The sequence below is a fragment of the Rhinatrema bivittatum genome, chromosome 1 (assembly GCF_901001135.1).
Source record: "Rhinatrema bivittatum chromosome 1, aRhiBiv1.1, whole genome shotgun sequence".
In the NCBI taxonomy this organism is placed as follows: Eukaryota; Metazoa; Chordata; class Amphibia; order Gymnophiona; family Rhinatrematidae; genus Rhinatrema; species Rhinatrema bivittatum.
In genome coordinates, this window is record NC_042615.1 from 675,532,270 (window position 1) to 675,556,798 (window position 24,529).

The 24,529-nt window shown below is 41.5% G+C and overlaps 1 protein-coding gene across 5 annotated transcripts in view; it reads right to left on the bottom strand.

Moving 5' to 3' along the window:
- The window catches only part of XRCC4 (X-ray repair cross complementing 4), a 607,418-nt gene that overhangs the window by 200,127 nt on the left and 382,762 nt on the right, over nucleotides 1-24,529 (bottom strand). For all 5 annotated transcript variants that reach the window (XM_029573821.1, XM_029573829.1, XM_029573847.1 and 2 more), the window contains one exon: nucleotides 24,108-24,214. In XM_029573821.1, the coding sequence (XP_029429681.1) occupies nucleotides 24,108-24,214 (107 nt within the window). The remainder of the gene's footprint in view (nucleotides 1-24,107; nucleotides 24,215-24,529) is intronic.

Genomic DNA, 24,529 nt, shown 5'->3' on the forward strand with positions numbered 1-24,529 from the left:
CAGAAGTGCAGGGAGCTGGAGGTGGGATCCGTGACAGGGATTAAGATCTGTACATCGTCGGCATATACAAAATGAGTTAGGTTGAGGCTCTCAAGATGCTGGCATAAAGGTAACAGTGTGGGAGATAGTGAGGATCCTTGGGGTCGCCATGGTTGGACTGGATGGGTTGGGATTCTTTATCATTTATTCTCACCTTGTATTTCCTATTATTGAGGAAGGATTCGAACCATTTGAGCGCCGAGCCTGTGATGCCGATTTCCAATAGGCGGTTGATGAGAATTGTGTGGTTTACTGTGTTGAATGCTGCTGAGATGTCGAGAAGGGCCAGAAGGTAGGATTGGCCTTTGTCTAGGCCCATTAGGATGTTGTCAGTTAAAGATAGTAGGAGCATTTCCGTGTTTAAGTGTTTACGGAAACTGTATTGCGACGGGAAGAGAATGTTGTAGGAATCTAAGTAGTCTGTGAGTTGATTATTGATTAGTTTTACATAGTGTTACATAGCATAGCATAGTTTTACATAGTGTTACATAGCATAGCATAGTGTTACATAGCAAAACACTAAGTATACCATGCAACCAGGTGCAAGGGACGCTCCGGCCAGAGTAATGAACCTGCAATGGTATGCACCCTGGAAGTTTCCTCATGAAAGAGATCCAAATTGAAATCTTATGTGGGAGGGGACCCCTTACAGGCCCATCCCTTCATTCTGGGAGGGGTGTATTCCAACACTACAGACCTAGTATTCACCCCAAATGCAGTATGAATAGGGTGCATTCTCGCCTAAAAAGCTGACATCCCACTGCACAAGTAAGAAATACCTTTCATAACAAGGGGAGACACACACACACACACACACACCAGATGGCACCAAGGAACGATGTTACCCTGGAACTGCAGCACCATGCACTTGTTCAGCAATGCTGCATAATGCGTCGGTGGTGCGAATGTGCTCACCGTTGCATCAGTTGGTATAGCAGCCCATGTCCATTCCGTGGAATGCTCCATATCACAGTCTGGATTGGGCACAAAGCTGCCAGTGCCTATGGTGATGCACTATGAAAAGAGCTTACCATTATGAATTGTATGGTGGCTCCATTCCCAACAGTGCCATATAGCACCCATTGGTACCAGACAGACACATAAGGGCACTGGAAGGTGCCCGAGGCACTGCCTGTCAATGGGCCCCCTATGGCAAACACTAGCTTCTGCACTGGTGTGCTTGGCTCAGGCAGCCCAATTTCAAGGCATACACCGGCACATATGCTGATGGTGCTTGACTCTGTTGATGCCCTGAATGGCACCTATCATGGAGGGAATGACTCCCCTAGTGTCTACAGTTGCCCACGTGCCCACCACATCATTGATGACTGCAGCGCTCATGGCTCCAATAGTGACACTGATGTCCTTGGTGCCCAGGCACTCCACGGTGCTGACAGCTTTGGTAGTGGTGCCCATGCCAATCAGTCACTGTATGGGCATGATAATGTGAACGGTGCCCTCAGCGTTCTAATGGCATAGTCTTATATTGCTTAATGTCACCCTTCAAGTGCATCACCACTATGGTGTCCACAATGTTCAATGGTATCAATGGCATTCAACAGTGCCCACAGCACTCGATTGTGCCGATGGCACCTCTAGGGCTCCCAGGTACCCATGGTGCTCTATGTGGATGGTATCCATGGAATTCGCTCAATAGAATGGCAAGTTTCCCTTACTAGAGGCCTACTCAGACCTCATATGGATTGCATATTGCCAGTGCCACAAGGCATCGACAGAGGCATAAAAAACAGACAAATTAAATGAGAGGAAAATGTGAATAAGCTGCAGGTGCAGCATTATTAAGGAGAAGAGAAAAGGCCTCTTCCAGGCTACTCTGTGCACTTGGTCTGCCATGCAACCATCAGAGAAACTTGGAAGGGAGAAAATAATAAAATAAACACAAACTACCAAAAGGTACACAAAAGGAAAAAAATAAAACACAAAGGCTCTGTTAGAAAAAATAGCAGCTACAGCTCTAGAAAAGTCACAGCAAAAGCTGTGAGGAAGAGAGCAAAGCTGAAATGCGACCACATGGCTCCGTGGCAAAAGAAGGACCAAGGGGCTTTTCCTGGGAAACAGAGAGCTGGCCACAGCTGCACATGCTCGGTAGATTATGTTGAAATCTCTAGAATCTTAGAGATCAAAGTTCTGCACCAGGCTCCATTGGATGACGACATTCATATGTGAGGACTGACATTCTGCTTGTCCTTGGAGAATAAAAATTATTATACTGGGTGTTCTGATGTGATCCACTGTTCATCCTAAATTCCAATCAACTGTAGCTGTTTCATATAAGTCCAAAAACATGTCTCTAATTCACCATCTGTTTCTTCGCCTTTCAAACCAATAAAAAGGAAGTTATAAATCCTCTGCTAAATAGTTGTACTTATATTTCTGCTCTGTATTTTGTGTGCTTTATTATTCCCCTCCATGTAATGATTTCCCAGTTGCCAGTATCTTAAGTAGCTGTTGTTCACTATCTGAACTTCTGTTCTATTCTTAACTATATCACTTTATCATCTCAAACTTCTTGTCTGCACTGTAGCTTAAACAACTTCAATGGATTTTACATTTAAAAAAAAAAATAAATGTTTGTTTTCTAACAACTGAAAAAATATAACAAACTTATATAAAATACAAAATCTAAAGATATAGCAAAACTAGAAAATATACAGAGTAGGGTAACCAACATGATATAGAGGATGGAATGGATCCCCTATGAAGAAAGGCAAAACAGGCTAGACACTTCTGCCTGGAGAAGAGACAGCTCAGAAGAGATGCAATACAGGTCTATAAAATCATTAATGGGTAAAATGGGTAAACAGGGAAGAGTTATTTACCCCTTTCCAATGACACTAGGACTAAAAGACAATCCATGGAGTTAATAGCTAGTAGCAATTTTAAAGGTGAATTTTAAAAGCATGGCATTCGCCAAAATTAGGGGGATGAGTGAAGAAGTGACACTCGTGCACGCTGATCGTATTTTAAAAAGTGCCCATATATGCACGTAAAGGTTGCGGCACACACATCTCAAAAGTTTCCAAAAAGAGGCGAGGCATGGGCATGGTCTGGGCAGGGCATGGGCATTTCAGGGCTTTGCCAAGAGATGTGCATGCAAATACTTGTTACAGTTGTGGACTCTTCTGTGGTGCTGTAGTCGACTCAGCCGCAATGGTGAATCCGTGGAGCCTTCATTGACATGGGCAGAAATGCCTGTGTGGGACTATCTGGAGCTTCACCTATACCAACCATCATTCCCACAGGTTGAGCCTTTGGTGCAGACAGTTGGCAGGACTTAGGTGGGTCCAGGGGTAAGGCAAGAGGGAATGTCCATGTCCAAGCAAAGTTTGAGGCAGGTTGCAAGCCAAAGGTCCAGGGCATGAACTAGGGTCAGGACCGGCAGCAGGAGGCAGAATCTGAGAGACAAACCATAGTCAGGGCAAGTAGTAGGCAAGCAGTACTCAGATCCAAAGCTGAGGTCAGGTCCAAGAAGCAGTCAGCAGAGTCCAGGGCCAAGCGAAGGTCTACCAAAAAGTTAATCCAAAGAAGCAGAAGGCCAGGAGAGGAACAGGGGCAGGACACACAGAAAACAAGAGTTGGAGGAAGAAGCAGATACCAGACAATCAAGGAGCTGGCGAGCAGGACTAAAACCAAGCACCATATACTGAGAAGCTGGCTACTCAGAAAACCTGATGCTGAGGCACTAGCTGGTTGCAAGAGACTTCTTTATATATCCCTGGAGGATATGACATCATAAGCCAGCATCACAGGAAGTCCTGACTAGGGGGCCTATAAAGGCTATCCCAATTTACAGGAAGTTCTATCTTGGGTCTTTGGAACAGCATGCTGCTGGAGGCTACGCTGAAGTTGCTTCAAATCAGAGGTGAGGGGCTTACATGGAGGAGATGGCTGAAGCCTAACAATACTTATGGGCCCCAGCGTGTACCGAGGACCCCTGCTACATAACTTTACTTCTGCTATGGATGACATGTATGTTATAAAATAAAAGGATTGAGCCATTTCTAAGGGGTTTAAAGGATCTGGGTTAACTTGGGGGAGTGTAGGCTACCAAATGGGGGGTGGGAGGACCTAGCTGTTAACTGGGCGAACTGGTGGATGAACTGGTAAACTGATAATAGCCATGTAGACTTGGGAAAGCCACTGCTTATCCCTGATTATGAGTGGCAAGGATTGGACCTATTCTTTGGGATCCTACTTAGCTGGATTGGCCACTGTCGGAGACAGGATGCTGGGTTTGCTGGCCATTTGATCTGACCCACTATGGCAATTATGTTCTAAACATTATAACAATTTAGAACTTCATTTCAAAAATTTCCACTTAATATGCAATCATTCTAAAGCATATGGGGATAGATTTAAAGAACTAAATATGTATACCCTAGAAGAAAGCCAACATAGAGGAGATTTGCTAGAGACATTTAAATATCTCAAAGGTTTACATGGACAGGAAGTGAGCCTCTTTTTCTGCCATGTTTCTATATCCACTTTTCACTTAGCAATTTTAACTGCCAAACGAATTGATGAAAAAACTTGTCACTCTTGTCCAGAGTTTTTTTATATTATATTATAAAAGCAAAGCATATATGCTCTTTTATAAAGCGTGCTGCAGCATTTATACAAGGTTGGTTTCATTTTATGAATTAAAAATTTATTTTCATGGGTTCCAAGATGACTGCGTTTAGCAGGGTTCTACGTTAGTCCTATTTCCATTTACCTGCTTTTTTTTCTTTGTATTTCTGCTTGGGTCAGCTGAAAGAGGAAAAGGAAGTCTGGGGTGAGGACCTTTCCCCTGCAACCGCCTCTTTCTCCCAGCAGGGGGTCATGGATGCCTTTGTGCTTTGCTCAGAAACCGACACAGCTGCTTGTTCCCCACTGTTCTTGGAGGTAGACACAACTATGGGCTCCATGGATTACTTCCACCTCTATTTTGAAACATTATCTCCAGAGATGCTATTTCCTCCTGGGTCAAAATGGGTAGGCGATTCTGACAGTGCTTTGGCTGAATTGCCGCATCCAACAGGCAGCTATAAGTTCCCTTTATGGAGAGGAAGGGGAGAGTAGGCCAGTTCAGAGATAGTGAAAGGACTGTACAGCTGGTTAGTAGCACTGGGTTGTGAGTGTTTGTCTCGCTGTGGATAGCTGAAGCCTTGAATGCCTCAGGATTAGTACTGGAGGCAGACAGAGCAGCAATAGTGCATTCTCTGGAGAACCCCAAAATTTCTTCTGGGCCTTTAGACTCCAGCTCCATAGTATCAAAAGCAAACAGAAGAACACATACAGTACATGTCCTGATACCCGTTAAAATCACATTGGAGATTTGGAATGTGGTTTTTCAATTAAAACTTCTTGTATCTGGTTGCATCAATTCTTTGGCCAATAACAGAATTCAAATCACAGCCAAAATATCAAGCAGACACAAATCTTTTTTTTTTTTTTTTTTTTTTAAACAGACACATGGATATCTTAGGATTTGAACATTTAAAAAAAATGATACTCTTTTTTACATATATGTTTAGTACTTTCCTCTTTATAACATATAAATGCCATCTAAAGGAGGTTCTTAATATTTCTGAGCAAGCTTTTCTTTCTATTGTCAAGTTTTTTTGTTGTTTTTTTCGTCCAACAGCTAAGGATGTAGAGGAAGCACATTTCTTTTGCTACTTTGAATCTCACCCAGATTCTAGGGTCTTTGGTGGAAGATGGGGTTGCTACTGAAGCTCTCCTAGTAATGTTTCTATTTGAATCAAATACAGAGGCTTTTCTTTAAAAATAAGATGGAGAGTTCCTAGGTCTTAAAGAATGGGTGTTCCGAAAGTTAGAAGAGCTACAGAGCTCAGGCAGAAAACACTTACAGCATTGCATTCGCAGGTGACAGCCCTTGGGAGAGATTTTTCTAAATTCCCCTGTAAGTGTACTATTCTATTCAGTGATGCAATGATGCATTTTTAGAGCCAGACTATCTCGAGTCCATTCTAATTGATAAATCTACGCATCAAAATCTGCATCTTGGGAAGACAGGAAATGTATAATGGGGGTATCAGTTTGTATTATTATGATTAAATTTAATATATTAATTTTGTATTATATTGTATTATAATGCATTTTGAAAGATTTATATGTTTTTTTTTAATTATGCAATAATGAATTTTATGAGGGAGTATTATATTTTAGATATTTATATGCCGCTTGTGACAACCCTAGTGAGAATAAAGGATGTGGCTGGAAGTAAAGATTTTTGTATTTATTATGCAATTTTGATATATTTTATTATGTTCATTGATGTATTATGTTAACATGTTCTACTACTATCACATATACATGTAAATTTTAAAAGGAATGCGTGTGTGCCCATAAATGTGCATACTGCAGCACAAGCAAAAATACACATAGCATTTTAAATACTATTGCCGCACATACTACTTCCACAGCCTTTACACATATATAAGAAAGAGAGAGAGAGAGAGAGAGACAGAGACTGTATATTTTTAGTCCAATATATATGTACCACTCTAGAGGGGCACTTTGAATCGGGGTGGTTAAGAACATAAGAAATTGCCATGCTGGGTCAGACCAAGGGTCCATCAAGCCCAGCATCCTGTTTCCAACAGAGGCCAAACCAGGCCACAAGAACCTGGCAATTATCCAAACACTAAGAAGATCCCATGCTACTGATGCAATTAATAGCAGTGGCTATTCCCTAAGTAAACTTGATTAATAGCCGTTAATGGACTTCTCCTCAAAGAACTTATCCAAACCTTTTTTGAACCCAGCTACACTAACTGCACTAACCACATTCTCTGGCAACAAATTCCACAGCTTAAATGTGCATTGAGTGAAAAAGAATTTTCTCCGATTAGTCTTAAATTGCCTTGCTAACTTCATGGAATGTCCCCTGGTCCTTCTATTATCCAAAAGTGTAAATAACCAATTAACATCTACTCATTCAAGACCTCTCATGATCTTAAAGACCTCTATCATATCCCCCCTCATTCGTTTCTTCTCCAAGCTGAACAGCCCTAACCTCTTCAGCCTTTCCTCATAGGAGACCTCATAGGGGGCATTCCATGAAGTTAGCAAGTAGCACATTTAAGACTAATCAGAGAAAATTCTTTTTCACTCAACGCACAATAAAGCTCTGGAATTTGTTGCCAGAGGATGTGGTTAGTGCAGTTAGTGTAGCTGGGTTCAAAAAAGGTTTGGATAAGTTCTTGGAAGAGAAGTCCATTAATGGCTATTAATCAATTATACTTAGGGTATAGCCACTGCTATTAATTGCATCAGTAGCATGGGTTCTTCTTAGTGTTTGGGTAATTGTCAGGTTCTTGTGGCCTGGTTTTTGGCCTCTGTTGGAAACAGGATGCTGGGCTTGATGGACCCTTGGTCTGTCCCAGCATGGCAATTTCTTATGTTCTTATGTTCTTATGAGAGCTGGTCCATTCCTTTTATCATTTTGGTTGCCCTTCTCTGTACCTTCTCCATTGCAACTATATCTTTTTTGAGATGCAGGAGGCAGTGACAAACACATTCAGAATTATTCATAGTACAATTAATAATGATAAGGGCTATAATTCTTTACTGATGTCAATTTTACTATGAATACCTCTGAATGCGCCTGTAACAACACCCCCTCCCGAAAACTCACCCGGATTCAAAGTGCTCCTCTAGAATGGTGTGTGTGTGTGTGTGTGTGTGTGTATACACATACACACACACACACACAATCGGACTGCCCTATACAGAGGTGCTCTCTCTCTCTCTCTGCAATTGGATTCGGGTGTCAGTCATGGACCCTCCCCTTTTCACACTTTTAAAACCTACCTCAAACTACTTTGGGTTCTGTTTTTGGGAGGATGGTAGCATTGTAAGGATAGAAATAGAAATACACTCTCCCCAACCCTGTTTGGTTGATTCAACATCTCTATAGTACTGCAGGAGGACAATATATCAGAAGTGTTTAGCAAGCACTCACAATTAGTATTGTATACTCACTTGGGGTACGTTTTGTCATGTCGTTATGTATATTTCCTGTACTACAGTGCTGGAACCTCTCTCGATATTTTTCTTATTGTAGATGTCAGTGGACTTTTAGGTCACATTTTTCTTTTCTGGAATGTTTGCTTTTTCCTAATGTAATTTAATTTATTTTTTTTTGGTAACAGTTTCTTGTACTTATTATATTGTTAAACTATAAATAGAACATTAAAAATGAATTTCCTCTTAAAAAAAAAAAATATATATTGAATACTCATGTTCTATAAATCTTGAACTGATGAAGCAGCTTGGAATATAGCAACTTATTTACCCTAACTGTTATACTACTAATATTTTCTCTTTAACTAGTTATACTTGATGTCTAACTCATCTTACATGCCTTGACGGAGGTGTAAACTAGGACCTGAGACATTCTGATCTTTGGTTTTCTTTATGGTTTTTCTTTTTCCTTCATGACAATGTATACATTGTCGATGCAACGCAAAACCTTTCCCAATATAGCCTCAAGAATGGACATACAATTATGGGATACAATAATATTCCTCCTAATCAATCAAATATAACTTTTTAAAACAGACCATCATACTAGGCATCATCATCAGAGAAAATGTTAACACTTTGGGCCAGATTTTATAACATGTGCGCGGGCATAGATTTGTGCACGCAACCCGGCGCGCACAAATCTACGCCCAATTTTATAACATGCGCGCACAGCCGCATGCATGTTATAAAATCTGGGGTTGGCGGGCGCAAGGGGGTGCACAAGGGGGTGCACCTTGTGCACGCCGAGCCCTAGGGGAGCCCCGATGGCGTTCCCCGTTCCCTCCCATTCCATTAAACATTCCAAATAACGTCATGTGGACAGAAAAGCAAAGCCCAGCCTTCTAATATTTATTTATGGCAATTAACATTGTTTTTAAATCATACATTCTGATTGTTTTAATTGTATTCCCCTTTATATTGTGTAAAAAATGTAGTGACCCACCCAATAAACTTGAAAGAATGGTGAATCAATGCACTAGCTAAGAAAGAAACTGTGCAACTTGATTGCAAGATTTCGAAAGTGAGTATGTGTGCACCAATTGATATGTTTACAAGAAAACTGGACAATTTCAGAAGCCTATGACATATTAATGGACCATAAATTTGATTTATCTGGTGAATTTCCAAAAAGCACAAGATGGAAGACAAGGACTATGGTGACACAAGACATCACTGGAAAAAGACAAGCTGCACAGACAACAAAAAAGAAGGCTGAAGCTGAAAAACATGACAATTTTTGAGTTTTAAAACAGTGCAAATTAGGACACCTACACAAGAATAAATTGTAAAACTATTGGTGTTGATGGGTTTTTTTTTTTTAATTTTTCTAGCTTTTGTTGATACCGATGAATGCAACTATCAGAATGAAAGTTTGTTTCTTTCTTGGTAAAAATGATTCTTGCAGTTATAATGATTTGAAAGCGAACAATAATAAAACCAAGAAAAAAAACCCCCCTAAAAACATGGAGCTTCTTAAAGTTTGTTTTGATTTAAGAAACAATTCAAGGTTAGCACAAGTAATTAAGCAGCACAGCATGACGAAATTTAATGGATAACTGATGTTCTAACATTTCATAAGCAGCAGAGTGGCATTGTGGGAGGCCTGTAAATGAAAGGAGCTAGCAGTACCCCCTGAAGTGCTAAATTACAACTATAACATGAGAAAGGACAATAAGAGCTAGTGAATCATGAAGAAGAGATGGGAGGCAGAAGGTGAAGTAGTTCACCACGATCTTCCGCTGATTACAAATGGATTTGATGGTCAGGTTTTTATAGTTGTCCTGAGAGGATTAGATAGCTGCTGCCGCCCTTGGTCCAGCCTCTATACTTTTTGTCTTATTACTATCAGGCTGCTTCTGTAAAGCGCGCTCAGCCGTGCGCACTGTTTAACACGGGTTTGGCTGCGTGTTTTCAAGGGGTGTCTATTACCCCTTATACTGTAAGGAGTTTAGCGCCTCGAAAACGTGCGGCCAAACCCCCTGGAAACTAATAGCGCTCATCACATGCAAGTGCACATTGATGAGGCTATTAGTTAGTCACCTGGGACACTGAAAGTAAAACGTGCGTCCAACTCGGAAAAGTGTAGAGAAAAGCAGAAAATACTGCTTTTCTGTACACCCTCCGACTTAATATCCTAGCGATATTAAGTCGGAGGAACCAAAAATGTTAAAAAAAAAAAAAAAAAAAAGGTGCCAGCCGGTCCGGTTAGGAGAACGGATGCTCAATTTTACCGGCATCCATTTTCCTAACCGATCACTGTCAACGGGTTCGGAAAACAGACGCTCATAAAATTGAGCGTCTGTTTCATGAACCCAATGACAGAGCCACCTCTCCTGGGCCAAGGAGGTCCCCAGGACAGGTGTAAAAAGCCATGCACTCAGGAAACAAGATGGCCACCAGTTGGAAGCGAGGGGAGGTGAGTACGGAGGATTGAATAGATAGTTCAAAACAGCTCACAGCGCCACCTGCAGGCTGGAGGAAAATCCAACAATGGATCCTCACAAACAGGCCGATTCAGTAAAGTCCGCGGGGGAGCGGATGAACGCCTGCTCTCCCGGCACGCGTGATTCAGTATTTAAATTAGGTGGTGGGGTAGAAACGGGCAAAAGGAGGCGCTAGGGACACTAGCGCGTCCATAGCGCCTTTTAGCCCGGAGCGGCGGCTGTCAGCGGGTTTGACAGCCGACGCTCAATTTTGCCGGCGTCGGTTCTCGAGCCCACTGACAATCACGGGCTCGGAAACCGGACGCCGGCAAAATTGAGCGTCCGGTTTTCGGCCCGAGAGTTGCTGGCCCATTTAAAAATTTTTTTTTCCTTTTTAACTTTTTTTACTCTTCGGGACCTCCAACTTAATATCCAACTTAATATCGCCATGATATTAAGTCAGAGGGTGCACAGAAAAGCAGTTTTTACTGCTTTTCTGTGCACTTTCCTGGTGCAGGCAGAAATTAGCGCCTAGTTTCTTAAAGTAAAATGTGCAGCTTGGCTGCACATTTTACTTACTGTATCGCACGGGCATACCTAATAGGGCCCTCAAAATGCATTTGCATGTTGAGGGCGCTATTAGGTGCCGCGGGTTGGACGCGCGTTTTCCTCCCCTTACTGAATAAGGGGTAAGGGAAAATGCGCGTCCAAGGGCAGGTTAACAGTGCGCTCCGGAGCGCACTGTACTGTATCGGCCTGAAAGTCAGAGAAAATGTAATATAGTGAGATGATAAAAAGTATTTGACTGACATTTTGAAGATCATACCAGAAGCTGTACCTTAATTGTATAAGGTTTATTATTTACCTTCACTTAAAAGTTTAGATCTTTCAGCCTTTTTGGAAAGTTTAGGTGTTGCTCAGGCTATGCCTGCAACTTTAATAGCTGCTAATTTTGTGCCGAAACCAAACTGTGAATGGGTATTGAGACTTTTTTCAAAGTCATGAGTTATTTATGAATTGCAAGGTTAGAAAATTCCCTGATATAGCAAAAACCACTCAAAGAAGGAAGCAGTTTTTGTTGCTTCACCCTAAAGTTTTACAAATAGGAACCTTATCTTTTCCTAAATTTCCATGTAAATGTGTGGTAAGTATCAGATGTGAAATCTGTTTATTTTTTTTTTTTTTACCCTGTTCAATTACCTTCTTTCTCAGTGATAAGCTTGCTCCTAGTCCTGTCTTGGCTTCCCCATCTGGGGGGATGCTGGAGCTGTTAGGGTCAATATAAGCTGCCCCTTAGCTGTATACCTCCTGAATTAGAAAAGGCAATATGGTAACTTAGATCATGTTCTGTTTTTTTTTCTTGCTATTTAGATTCATGATTAAAGTAGAATTTGTTTGTTCTTGCTATCTCTATCCCTTAGGACATGGTGGACTTTTGTGTGAAGAAACTGTTTATTTTTTTGTCTTTAAATTCTTATTGACAATTTTCCAATTCTGAACACTTTTCTTAAACAAAATTGTTTTGGTAAATTTGTTTAAATAATATAAAGAAAGAAATTCAATCTTTAGTGTATATCAGAGGAGCCAAGATGAGTTGGGTAAGGGTTTTTTTTTTTTTTTTTCAGATCCATGGATTCTAATTCAATTTTCATCCTCTAATAACTTTTGGGGCAGATTTTTAAAACAGCGCGCGTGGGGTACATTTGTGCGTGCTACCCGGCGTCAACAAATGTACACCCGATTTTATAACATGCGTGCGCTGCAGCGTGCATGTTATAAAATTCAGGGTCTCCGCGCGCAAGGGGGTGCACACTTGTGCACCTTGCGCGCGCCGAGCCCTAGAGGAGCCCCGATGGCTTTCCCCGTTCCCTTCGGAGGAAACTTTCTTTCGCTCCCCCCACCTTCCCCTATCTAACCCACCCCCCAGTCCTACCTAAATCCCCCCCATACCTTTGTTTCAGGAGTTACGCCAGCCTCCGGCCGGCTGCCGGTACCCCTTCCCCTGGCACAGCCTCTGTGTCGGAGGCCTTGGTCCCGCCCCTGGACCGGCACCACGCCCATGGCCCTGCCCCATTCGCCCCTTTTTCAAAGCCCCGGGACATATGCGCGTCAAGGGGCTTTCGCTCGGCGCGCACAGGGGCAGGTTTTCGGGGTTACGCGCGTAACCCTTTGAAAATCTACCCCTTGGTGTTTTGCATCCATTCTGCATCTGATCTATTCCAAATTTTAACTTACACATCCTCCATAGCAGAAGCAATACTATGCGGCACTGGACCTAGGTACACACCCTCACATGTATTTGTGCACACACATCTCTTGGCCCCGCCCTGGAACATCCAAGCCTTGCCCACACCACGCCCCTTTTTGATTCTGAGTCAGATGTGCGCACAGTGGGGTAGATTTTAAAAAACTGCGCCCGTGCGTATTTTTGTTCGCGCGACCGGCGCAAACAAAAGTACGCCGGATTTTAATAGATACGCACGTAGCCGCGCGCATCTTTTAAAATCTGGGATTGGCGCACGCAAGGCTGCGCAAAATCGGCAGCCTGCACGTGCCGAGCCGCGCAGCTTGCCTCTGTTCCCTCCGAGGGAAATCGGAGTGGCCTCGGAAGGAACTTTCCTCCCACCCCTGCACCTTCCCCTCCCTTCCCCTACCTAACCCACCCCCCCAGCCCTATCTAAACCCCCCCTACCTTTGTTGGAAAAGCTACGCCTGCCTGAGGCAGGCGTAACTTGTGTGCGCAGGGCCGGCTGCCAGCGCACCACGTTCCGGTCCGGGGGCCGGTCCAGAGGCCACGGTCACATCCCCAGACCGGAACCATGCCCGCAGCCCCACCCCCGGAATGCCCCCGATGATGCGCCAGCCACGACACGCCCCCGTCACGCCCCCCAGGAAAGCCCTGGGACTTACGCACGTCCCGGGACTTTGCGCACGCCGGCAGCCTATGCAACATAGGCTCGGCGCGCGCAGGGGGAGCTTGGGGCAGGTTTTCGGGGGGTATGCGCGTATCCCTTTGAAAATCTGCCTCAGTGGAAGATACATGCACATTTAGGCAGCATTTAAAATACAGTCAGTGTGAAGCCCTACATGTGTGTATCTCCTGATGTTGGCACACAACAGGCTTTTAAAATTCACCTTAAAGTTTTCAGGACATAACTGGGAGGGGATGGGAGGATTCTGACAAGGGTAGTTTGGTTGGGATGCATTCATAAATATAAGCATGAATTGCTTGCCCCCTATCTTTTTGGTTTTGCACCTGATTCACTCCACATTTTCAGGACACAGGAGTCCACGAGGATTATGACGAAGGTATATTTGGGGAATCCACATTTTCCATGAATGTATGTGCACAGTCACACCATCTAATAACTTTTCGTTTTTTGTTTCCAATCCATACTAAATTTTCAGCAGTTGTACGGGGTCTATGAGGCTCATGAAAATGGAATTTTTGGAGGGATCTACGTACAGTATTTCATGAATGTGTGAATACAATTATCTCACCTAATACATTCTTGGATTTCTATCTGATCCACACAAAATGTTCAGGATGCTCGGAGAGTCGATAAACATGGGTATTTATTCCTAGATTCCACATAGGCTTGCAGGTGTACAAGTAGACTCCATTAGTTCTGGGTAGAATTTCTACTTTGCATTACATTTCATAATACTATTTTATTTTTTAAGTCACCAATGTTTTGAACAAAAAGAAATCATGAGTTCCTTAACAGAGTTTATGAGGATAATTTCCAAAAACTTATTGTATATAGGGATTGTATGTATAAAAATCAGCATATAGGCACACAAGTAGTCAATGTGCATGGTAAGCTAATTTTCAGAGGGATGCTATTGCTGCTACATAGAAATATATGCACGTATGAAGAGGGACTTCAAGGGCTTTCTAGGATGGGGTTTGGAAGTATGAACACATTTCTAGATTTTATAAGAAGAGCATGCACATATGTTTTCGCACCTGCTAATCAAGGTTGCAGATACGAAATCTGACTTCTCTTTAGTCTGCATATTTTTTGGCGAGGGGGGTCTTGCAAGCCTAGCCATTCAGCTAGTAACAGTGTTCTTTTCTTGATTGGTTTTTACATTCTTTTAGTAGTATTTTTATTTTGTCAGCTTGTTATGGCTGACACTATTTTCTAGTTTAATTAGGCAATGTATCCCCACTATAACTGGGAGATGCAGATATGGATCCTTGAGGATGCACACAAGAAATTTCAGTTTCGCTCTTCTGTATTCATCCCTCTCATTTCAATTCTGCTGATTCATTTTATTAGCTCTGGTACTCAGCAGATATTTATATTATATTTAATGCTCAATCTGTAAACAAAAAAAAGATTACATTCTATTTATCTTGCTTCCAGAACATCATCCGGACATTTTTTATATACCTGAAAGCTTGCTTGTTGAAACTGATAATGCTACCCTTCATCAGCTATGTCTTCCTAGCTATTCATTTTTTTCATCAACAGACAAAAGAAGGAATGTATTGTCCCTGTGATTTATAAATCTGCACTGCATTTAATTCCATTTATGTAAGATTCAGGCTTGGGCTATGAGTTCTTAGTAGTAAAAATTAAATCTCTATAAATTTCCAGACATTTATTATTCTGCCATTTTCCAAACAGGCCCCAAAGCAGATTACAATCAAATAGGATGACTACTAGGCATGCAGGGGCAGATATTTAAAAAATATCCATTTATCTAAGTTAGTCAACTAGAGTTATCTGGCTAACTTATAGGGTCATTCATCAATATGCAGTATGGCATTAACGCACGCGATAACGTGTTAACACATGCGATAATAAGACTAGCACATGGCACAAATGCAAATTTTTTTAGAAGGGGTAGGATCAAGGAGGAGAGTTTGGGTGGGATTTATGAAAATGAAGGGCAATATCACAATGTGCGATAGCATAACGCATGCTATCGCATGGTTTTAACGCCAGAAATTACTACACCTTTTCTCCTGGCATTAAGCTTTGCGATATGCCCGAAATGGCTGTAATGCAATTCGTGATAAATTTTTAGAATTGCTTTTCAGCCATTTCTGGGCTTGGGAAGGGAGAGGGGAGAAGGGGAGAGGGGTGGAGTGGAGAGAGCGAGCCTCTGAGGCGGCCCTCATATTGTGCAACTATTTATAGCTCTATAGAAGAGCCATCTAATAGGTTGAGGTGAGATGTTGGTGGTGAGTTTAGGAGCCAGTTTCACTGAGTTTTACTGAGATGTACAAACAGCACAGTACTCCTTGGTGAAGATTTGACATCATTTGGAGTGAGGAAAGTCTCACAAAGATGAAATTTTGTACTATGTTATCTCGCCCTAGCTTGATGGTACCCTGTTATAGAGTCCATCAAGCTAGGGTGAGAGAACATAGTAGAAATGGCATTTTTGTGAGCATTTCCTCATTCCAAATGATATCAAATCTTCACCGAGGTGTACTGTGCTAGTCGTACTTCTCACTCTACATGAGAAACTGGCCCCTAAACCACCACCTAACCTCGAGATATTAGATGGCCTCTCCTATAGAGATATACATACTTGACAACTATGAAGGCCTTGTAGATAGTCTCTCTCTCTCTCTCTTGTTATTGCGTGGTGTGGTAATTTTAAAATTTCCATAAACACGACCTTTTCTCTTATCATGGGCGTTATCCACGCGTTAACACATTTTGATGAATCTAGGGGTGGGATGGGATATTCAGCAGCACAGCTATACTGCTGAATGCCCCCGGATAAATTGATCAGGTCTAACTTAGGCCTAGATTCATCATTCCACTATAAATACAGCACGCTATAAGGCCACATCACATTTTATAGAATGGCCCCCTTAGCCAGGTAAGGCTCAATATCACCACTTAGCTGAAAAACTTATCTGGCTAAATAGTGCGGCCCCAGTACGCCCATTGCCCACCCGCAAGTTAACCAGCTAAATAGTAGCCGTTGAATATACAGGGGCCACTACCTAGCTGGTTAAGTCTGACTTAATCGGCCAAGTGTCATTTCAATATTAGCCTCACAGTGACATTTGTTCAAGGGTAGGATGACTAATATATATATATACATGTGATACATTTGTTTCAAAGTCATGTACAGTTCCATTGAGTTAGTCTCAGGCATAGTGGGTAATTCTACCACTAGCAAATAGATTGTGGAAAGATTTGGAAGAACAGCTATGCCTTCACTTTCTTTTGTAAGGTGAGGTAGGACAATTCAAGATAAAGCGATAACGGTATCTCATTTCAAATTCTGTTGCTTTAACAGCTAAAGACCCAAGTTTGTATAGACCAATTTTGCAGACATTAGAGGAGGGAAGTGAGAAGGCTGTTTTGGAAGTTTGGAGCTCTCTGGTGAATGTGTAGGAGATAATAAGACAGAAGAGATATTCAGGAGCCTGCTTATTTGCACATGTAAAGGCACAGCAAAGAGTTCTAAACTTAATCCTTGATTCAATAAGAGTTCAGTCAAGTATCTGCAGTATAGATGGTATGTGGTCTGTTGGTTTGGACCCTACAAAAATTCTGGCTACAGTATTTTGCAGAAGATGAATGTATTTCATACCATACTGGGAGATACGAATTTAGAACAGGTCTGTGGCATGACCAGAGTTAGCCAGATCAGTTTTCAGGCTAATTTAGCTCCTTCCTGGAATGCCCTCACCTCACCTACCACTTATCTGATAAAAACATATCTAGATAAAAAGTTATCTGGCTAAGTGCTGGCCGCTGATCCTGGGGAGATATTCAGCCACCGCCATTTAGCCAGAAATGTCAAAACGTATCCACTAAGTAGCACTGAATATTGGCCTCTTACTTTCTTTCACCAATACTGAAGTTTTAGTACAATCTTTTTGTGATACATTAGCAAAGGTCACTGTTTCTGTAGCCCAATTTAAAATAAAAAAAAATCCATTAGAGTTCATCCTAAAGTACCATGCTTTTCTCAAGATCCTATTAATGAAAAAAACAGGGGGTGTGTGGAGCTGAGCAAACGTGGCGCAAGTCTATTACTATCACCTCTAAAGCCAAATATTTGCAAGGGTGCTTGAGTTATAGATCTGGGTTTGAAGCTAGTAGGAAACATTAATATGTCTTCCAGTTGCATACCTTTCTAAATTGCCCTAAGGAAATATTTCATATTGTCAAGGGATTTATAGCTCCATCTATTGAGGCCAATTCTGCAGCTACCATTAATTGCAAACAGTTTGAAACCTATTGCTTAGATAATGCCACTAAGACTCAAATTGATAACAAGGAGTCTTCTTCAGACGTCCAAAGATCAAGTTTAGTGGTGTATCCTGTACAGTGAAAATAGTTTCAAGCAGCATCCTCTAATAAAGTTGATGAGATAGTGTGTAGCCTAAAGATGTCCCATTATTATCTTGACCTGATTCCTCTTTGGATAATATATAGTTTGCAACTTCAGTTCTTAGAAATGTTAACCAAGATTGTTAACTCATCTTTATCTGAAGGAGTCGTGTCTAGCTTTTTTTTTTTTTTTTTTTAAACAGGCAATGGTTATTTCAGTAATAATAATAAAAAAAAAAAAAAAGAAAATATACCTGCTAATATTCTATTTAGTTAAGACCAATTTCCATTCTCCCATCTTTGGCTAGAATTCCAGAGAAGATTTTTTAAATCTAAGCTGAATGATTTTATTAATGATTTTGGTATCTTGACTTTACATCAAGGGAAATGTTTGGGCTAATTATAGCACAGAAACCTTGCTGCTTTCGCAGCCTACTACATTTTGTGACAGCTTGATAAGGGTCAGGCAATGAGTGTGATTCCCTAGATACTGTATCTCTGCAGCTTTTGATAGTGTAAATCATTTGATAAACTGCATGACCTTAGCATGGGCGACCATGTCCTACATTGGTTTACAACTTATCTTTCAAACCAGCAGATGCAGGTTTGACTTGCACAGTCTCATTTCCCCTGAAAAAATGTTTCCATGGGGGGGGGGGGGGTGTCTTCAAGGCTCTGCACTTTATTCTGTTATTTATTTTATAAAGTTGTGCATTCATTTGAAATGACAAACTGTATCAATAGCATTGTCTATGTTGTTTCTTCTTGTTTGCAAAATGAAACAATAGAAAAGAATTAAATGTTTTTTTCTAAGGTTTTTAGTGTGCATTATTTAGAAACTATGCATACTATTTAGAAATGGTGCATCCTATTTCTGAAATGTAAAAAAAAAAAACCCCACAACAAAAAAAGAGAAAACAGTAATGATAATGAAAATTGATCCCCAGACAACATGACATGAAACATTTTTTGGCCTGCACTCCTCTATTAATTTACATTTAACACTTATGAACTGGTTTTTCTACATATTATATTATTTATAAAGTATATGTTGTTCTGACAGTGAACACACAATTCTGGTTTTATAAGAACATAAGATTTAAGAACATAAAAAATTGCCATACTGGGTCAGACCAAGGGTCCAGCAAGCCCAGCATCCTATTTCCAATCCAGGCTACAAGTACCTAGCAAGTACCCAAAAACTGAGCTGTCTCTTCTCTAAGCTGGAATTCTAACCTGTTTAGCCTTTCCTCATAGAGGAATCGTTCTATCTCCTTTATCATTTTGGCCACCCTTCTCTGTACTTTTTCTAATTCTAATATTTTTTTCAAGATGTTGTGAACTGAACTACATACAATACTCAACATGAGGTCACACTATGGAGCAATAGAGGCATTAATAAGATATTCTCTTTTTTATTTTCCATTTCTTTCCTTATAATCCCTAGCATTCTATTTGCTTTCTTGGCTGCTGCTGCACACTGAGCAGAAGATTTCAATGTATTATCAACGATGAGTGGTGACTCCTAATGTGGAACGTTGAATTGTGTAGCCATAATTTGGATGACTCTTTAAGTGCATTACTTTGTCTACATTAAATTTAATTTGCCATTTGCATGCCCAGTCTCCCAGTTTTGCAAGGTCCTCTTGCAATTTCTTACAATTCTCTTGTGATTTAACAACTTTGAATAATTTTGTGTCATCGGCAAATTTGATAACCTCACTGTTATGACCATCTGTCGCAGACGGCTGCGACCATGTCTACTCACGTCCTGCACCGTCTTACTTCCCTCTCCATGCCTGCTCGCAGCAGGGGCTAGTCTCTGCCGGCGCGTACCCCATGTTTCCTCGTGGCGGTTGGGACGCCGCCGCCACCCACGCCGACTCCGGCCCTTCTTTTGAAGCTGCTACAGCGGGAACGTCCCTGATTGATGATGTCATTGGATCAGGGTTCTTAAGCTCAGTCTTCACCTCCAGCTAGCCGACTTGGCAACGAGTTCCACTGCTACTTCGAGCTCCTGTCTCCGTTGGACCTGTGGTGACGTTAACGGACCCTACTTGGACTATGGACCCTGGCTGGTACCCGCTCCTCGGGGGCCTGCGTATGCTCTCTACGGAGACCTGGTCTCCTGGATTCCCCCACTCCTCGGGCTGGCCCTGCGCCTTCCAGAAGTCCTATTCTGCCGGCTCCCTGCTTCTCGGGGCTGCCTCTGAGAATGCCTTCACCACTTGGGAGTTCTACCTCCATGCTTCCCCGCTCCTCGTGGCAGTGCCTACGTTTTCTATACCACAGACTGTCAGTGCTTCCCCGCTCCTCGGGGTAGTGCCTACGTTCTACTCTTGGGACTGTCAGTGCTTCCCTGCTCCTCGGGGCAGTGCCTATGTTCGACACCAGAAACTGTTATGCTTCCCCACTCCTTGGGCAGTACCCTTGTTCAACCACCGGTGCCTGCAGGTACTTCCCGCTCCTCGGGCTTGTCTACGTGATCACCTGGAGACCTGACTCGGGCTTTCCCACTCCGTGGGTTAGCCTACGTCATCGCATCAGTACCTCCCTCACTACGCAGCTCCACCCCTCAGGGTTGCCTCTACAGTACTCCTCCTGCACATCCTGTCTCTCACCTTGCGCTTTCCACTCCTCGGGTCTGCCTAGAACCATCCCCTTCGGAGGTCTCTGCTCAGGTTCTGTCTCCTGCCTGCCTACTTACTGTGGGGGTCCCTCCTTGCTGTGTCTCTTACCCTGCTCCTCAGGACCTCTCCACAGATTCTCACCCACTGCTCCTGCTGGGCCTGACCTCGCCTCCCGAAGGTCTGGACCTGAGGGGCTCCTCCCCACAGGTGGTAACAACTCTCACCTCGGGCCAAGGGTCCACAAACCCACAAACCATTACACTCACTCGGTGTTCTCTTTTCCAGGTAGTTTATAAATATGTTAAAAAGCAGTGGTCGCAGAACAGATTCTTAGGGCAGGTCAACCATTCACCTTTCTCCATTGAGAAAATGTATTATTTAGCCCTACTCTCTGTTTTCTATCTTTTAACCAGTTTCCAGTTCACAATAGGACACTGTTCCCTATCCCATGACTTTTTAATTTCCTAAGTCATCTCTCATTTTTGTTATATAAAAAAAAAAGCCTTTATACAAAGCTTAATAATGAACAGGATTGGTGCAAAGCTATTAGACACCCCAGGTAACCTTACAGCACCCCCCCCCCTTTCCCCAGCCCTACCTTCCTTACACACAATTAAACATTAAGCATTTATAACATATATTACTTGAAAAAGAACATTGAAAGCATAGTCTTTTGAGGTAAAAAATATCACTTATAACTTGTTTATTATATTTACATGCAATGCTGTTATGACAACTACAAAACCCTTCAAAAAAGACACTTGGAATCCATACAGTATTAGGCAAGGAATAGACAACTCTGGTCCCGGTATGCCACAAACAATTCTGGTTTTCAGAACATCCACAATGAATATCCATTAGATATATTTGCATACAATGGATATCACATGCAAACATATCTCATGCATATTCATTGTGGACATCCTGAAAACCAGACCTGTTTCTAATACTCTAGGGACAGAGTTGCCTACCCCTATATTAAGTGTTTGTAACACATGTTGATGTGGGCTTGGCTCAGAAAGCCATAAATAAACTAAATTACAATTACAATATACTAAATCTCCCATATCAAAACAGAAGTAACTGCCAGCATTTAAAGAACATCCTACCTATAAAAGGAAATACTGCAAATATCATACCAGGCCATAAAACACCAACATACCTTCTATTAGGAAAACAGAAGATGCCAGGCTCCTGTAAATCCCTACACAAAAGCTACACACCAGAATACCTCACTTCAGTCACACATGCAGAACACAGACAAACCGTCATCAAATACAGAATTAAGAGGCCATAAAGTATAAAGAGAAATGTATATACAAAAACTGGATAGAAAATTGCAACAAGCCACTCTATATGTTGTGCAAAAATGGAAAAACAGAAAAATTACCATTTCTCATAAAACATCAAAGAATAAAATCAAGAAATAGAAATCAAGAATAGAAAAATCATACCAATAAATAGAATATTTCTAAACAGCTGACCTACATAATACCATCCAATAATTTAAAATTCAAACATTTTTTAATTTTTCCAAACACCAATAAAATATTTCAAAATAGCAGACATATCAAAACACCAGATAATTAAAGAGGATTAAAAAAAGAATCTTCTACTCTCCTTACCTGAGGACTTTAGATTTCCAGATGTTCTGAAATTATCATGGATTAGCAGGAGGACAGGGGAGACGTTCTTGTGCACAAACTTTCTCCCCTATCTTTCATATGTATACACACACCCCATGTTGTCTCTCTCACCACACATTTGTTACTCACACACACACACACGCTTATTCATTCATACTCTCATACAGTCCCTTTCACTCAATCACACATACTCTCTCTCATACATACATAAGCCACATCCTACTCACACGCTCTCTCTCTCTCTCTCACTACAAACACGCTCACGCACTCACTCCATCTCACTCATACAGACACGCACTCTCTCTCTCTCAGAAATGCTCAATCACACACACACACACACACATACTCCTCCTTCCTTACTCTTCTCCCCATCTGGAAGCACAAGTGGTGGCAGCAGCCCCCTCCTTTATCCCCTGTGGCCAACAGGACTCCTTCACTTTCTCTGGGCTGTGCTTCTGGCTGATGCTGTTTGACTTCTCTTCTCCATTTTCGGCCATGCAGGCCTCCGTTGCTCTGCCTCTTCCTTGTTCAGGCCGTGCAGGTCAATGCTCCAGCCTGCTCCTTCTGGGCGCAGTAATGGAACCTCCTCCTTCCTGCCCAGACAAGTCCATGCAATACCACTTCCTTTTCTATGCTGCACGGGCAGGAAGAAGGAGATGCCATTGCGATGCCACTCCCAAAACTGTTTCATTCCAGGTAGCCACCTAGTCTGCCTAGTGCTTCCATTGACCTTTGAGAATGAAACTGCTACCATGGTATTTAAGGCTACTATATCATTTCTCTGCTATTTGGATTCTATAAGTAATTCTCACTGAAGTTTAACACAGTCTAGAAATAATCAGGAATCACAAATAAACCAGCAGAATTATAATTATCCTATAATTATATTTAGTGCTACTTAACCAAATAAATAGGTACTTATCCAGCTAAGTGGCAGCCACTGGATATCTGGCTATGTTCAGTGGCCACCACTTAGCCGGATAAGTATTTATCCAGCTAAGCAGATAGCTGGATATCTTAGGGGCAGGCAATGAGTGGACCAAAGTGGGGCAACTTATCTGATTATCTTAACCAGATAAGTGCCTATATTCATCCTTATCTGGTTAAATTAACTGAGTAAGTTAGACAGGTCTAAAATTATCCAGATATAACTTATCCAGTTAACTAGAACTTATCCGGTTATATTCAGCAGCATAGCCATGCTGAATATCCAGATATAACTTATCCGGTTATATTCAGCAGCATAGTCTGAAAGCAGGTTCAAGCTCTCTTGATCTCAAGGATAGTTTGCAATACAGTCATTTTAATGACAAAAGTCAATCAGGTAAAATCTGTGATAAATTTAAGTCTGTAATGGATTACTGTGCAGTCACTGCGTTGGAGTCTGACCTGGTTTAGTTTGATTGCTGTGTCTGACTTTGACTAGAAAGGAGTACATGTACATACAGGGTAGATGTTAAGAAAAGAAAAGCTTTCCTAAATTATAAATAAAATTATATCTATTATTGTACTTCAATTTTGCATGTTCTTAATTTTTAAATTAGGAAATGTCTATAATGCTATCGATAATTTCATTTATTTATTTAAGAATTGATATGCTTCCTTATCCAAGTGACAAGGCGGCTTACAAAAGAAACATTGATAAGCATAAAAACAATAATACTTTGGCAAATATTATTATGATGCTTGGCATTGATCTTGTTTCACACAAGATTCTGTAGTAAAAAAAACAGTATTTACTTATCTTTGCTATGGTCTAAAATTTTGTTTCTTTTTGCACAAGAAGTTTAATCTTCCTGGTTTGGTTAGGATTCAAATGGCTTTGTGTCTATAATGGAGTTGAGTAAGAAAACATTAACCTCCGCCACGAAAGTACCATCCTCAGCTCATGAATCAGACCTTATATTTGAACTTAGCCAAATAGAAGCCCAGAAATGATCATTAAGGTCTAACTACTGCTTTAGATAAATCCAAATGTGCAAACATATTTTCTCTTACCGTCCTCCGATGCGATGCGAAGAGATTGACTTTCCTTTTCCTCATCGGTGCTAACATTATAATCTTCTGCCTTACTGATGGTACTTGAGACATTTGGCTCGGAATCTCTAAAATAAAAAATCCAGTATTCAACATTTACATGTCCTATGGAATCAGCCTATTTCCTTAAAACTGTTACTAAGAATTAGGAATAAAAATGAAATATTTCATCAAATAGATCATTAATGTTAACATATATGCTGAAGCTCTGATAGTGCATTAAATGAACTTTTATACTAATATTTAACCATCTTGCAGACAATAAACTAAAACCTTAGGGCCAGATTTTTAAAGGAGCGTGTGCGGGCTACATTTGTGCACGCACAGATTTACACCCGATTTTATAACATGCATGCACTGCCGCGCGCATGTTATAAAATCCA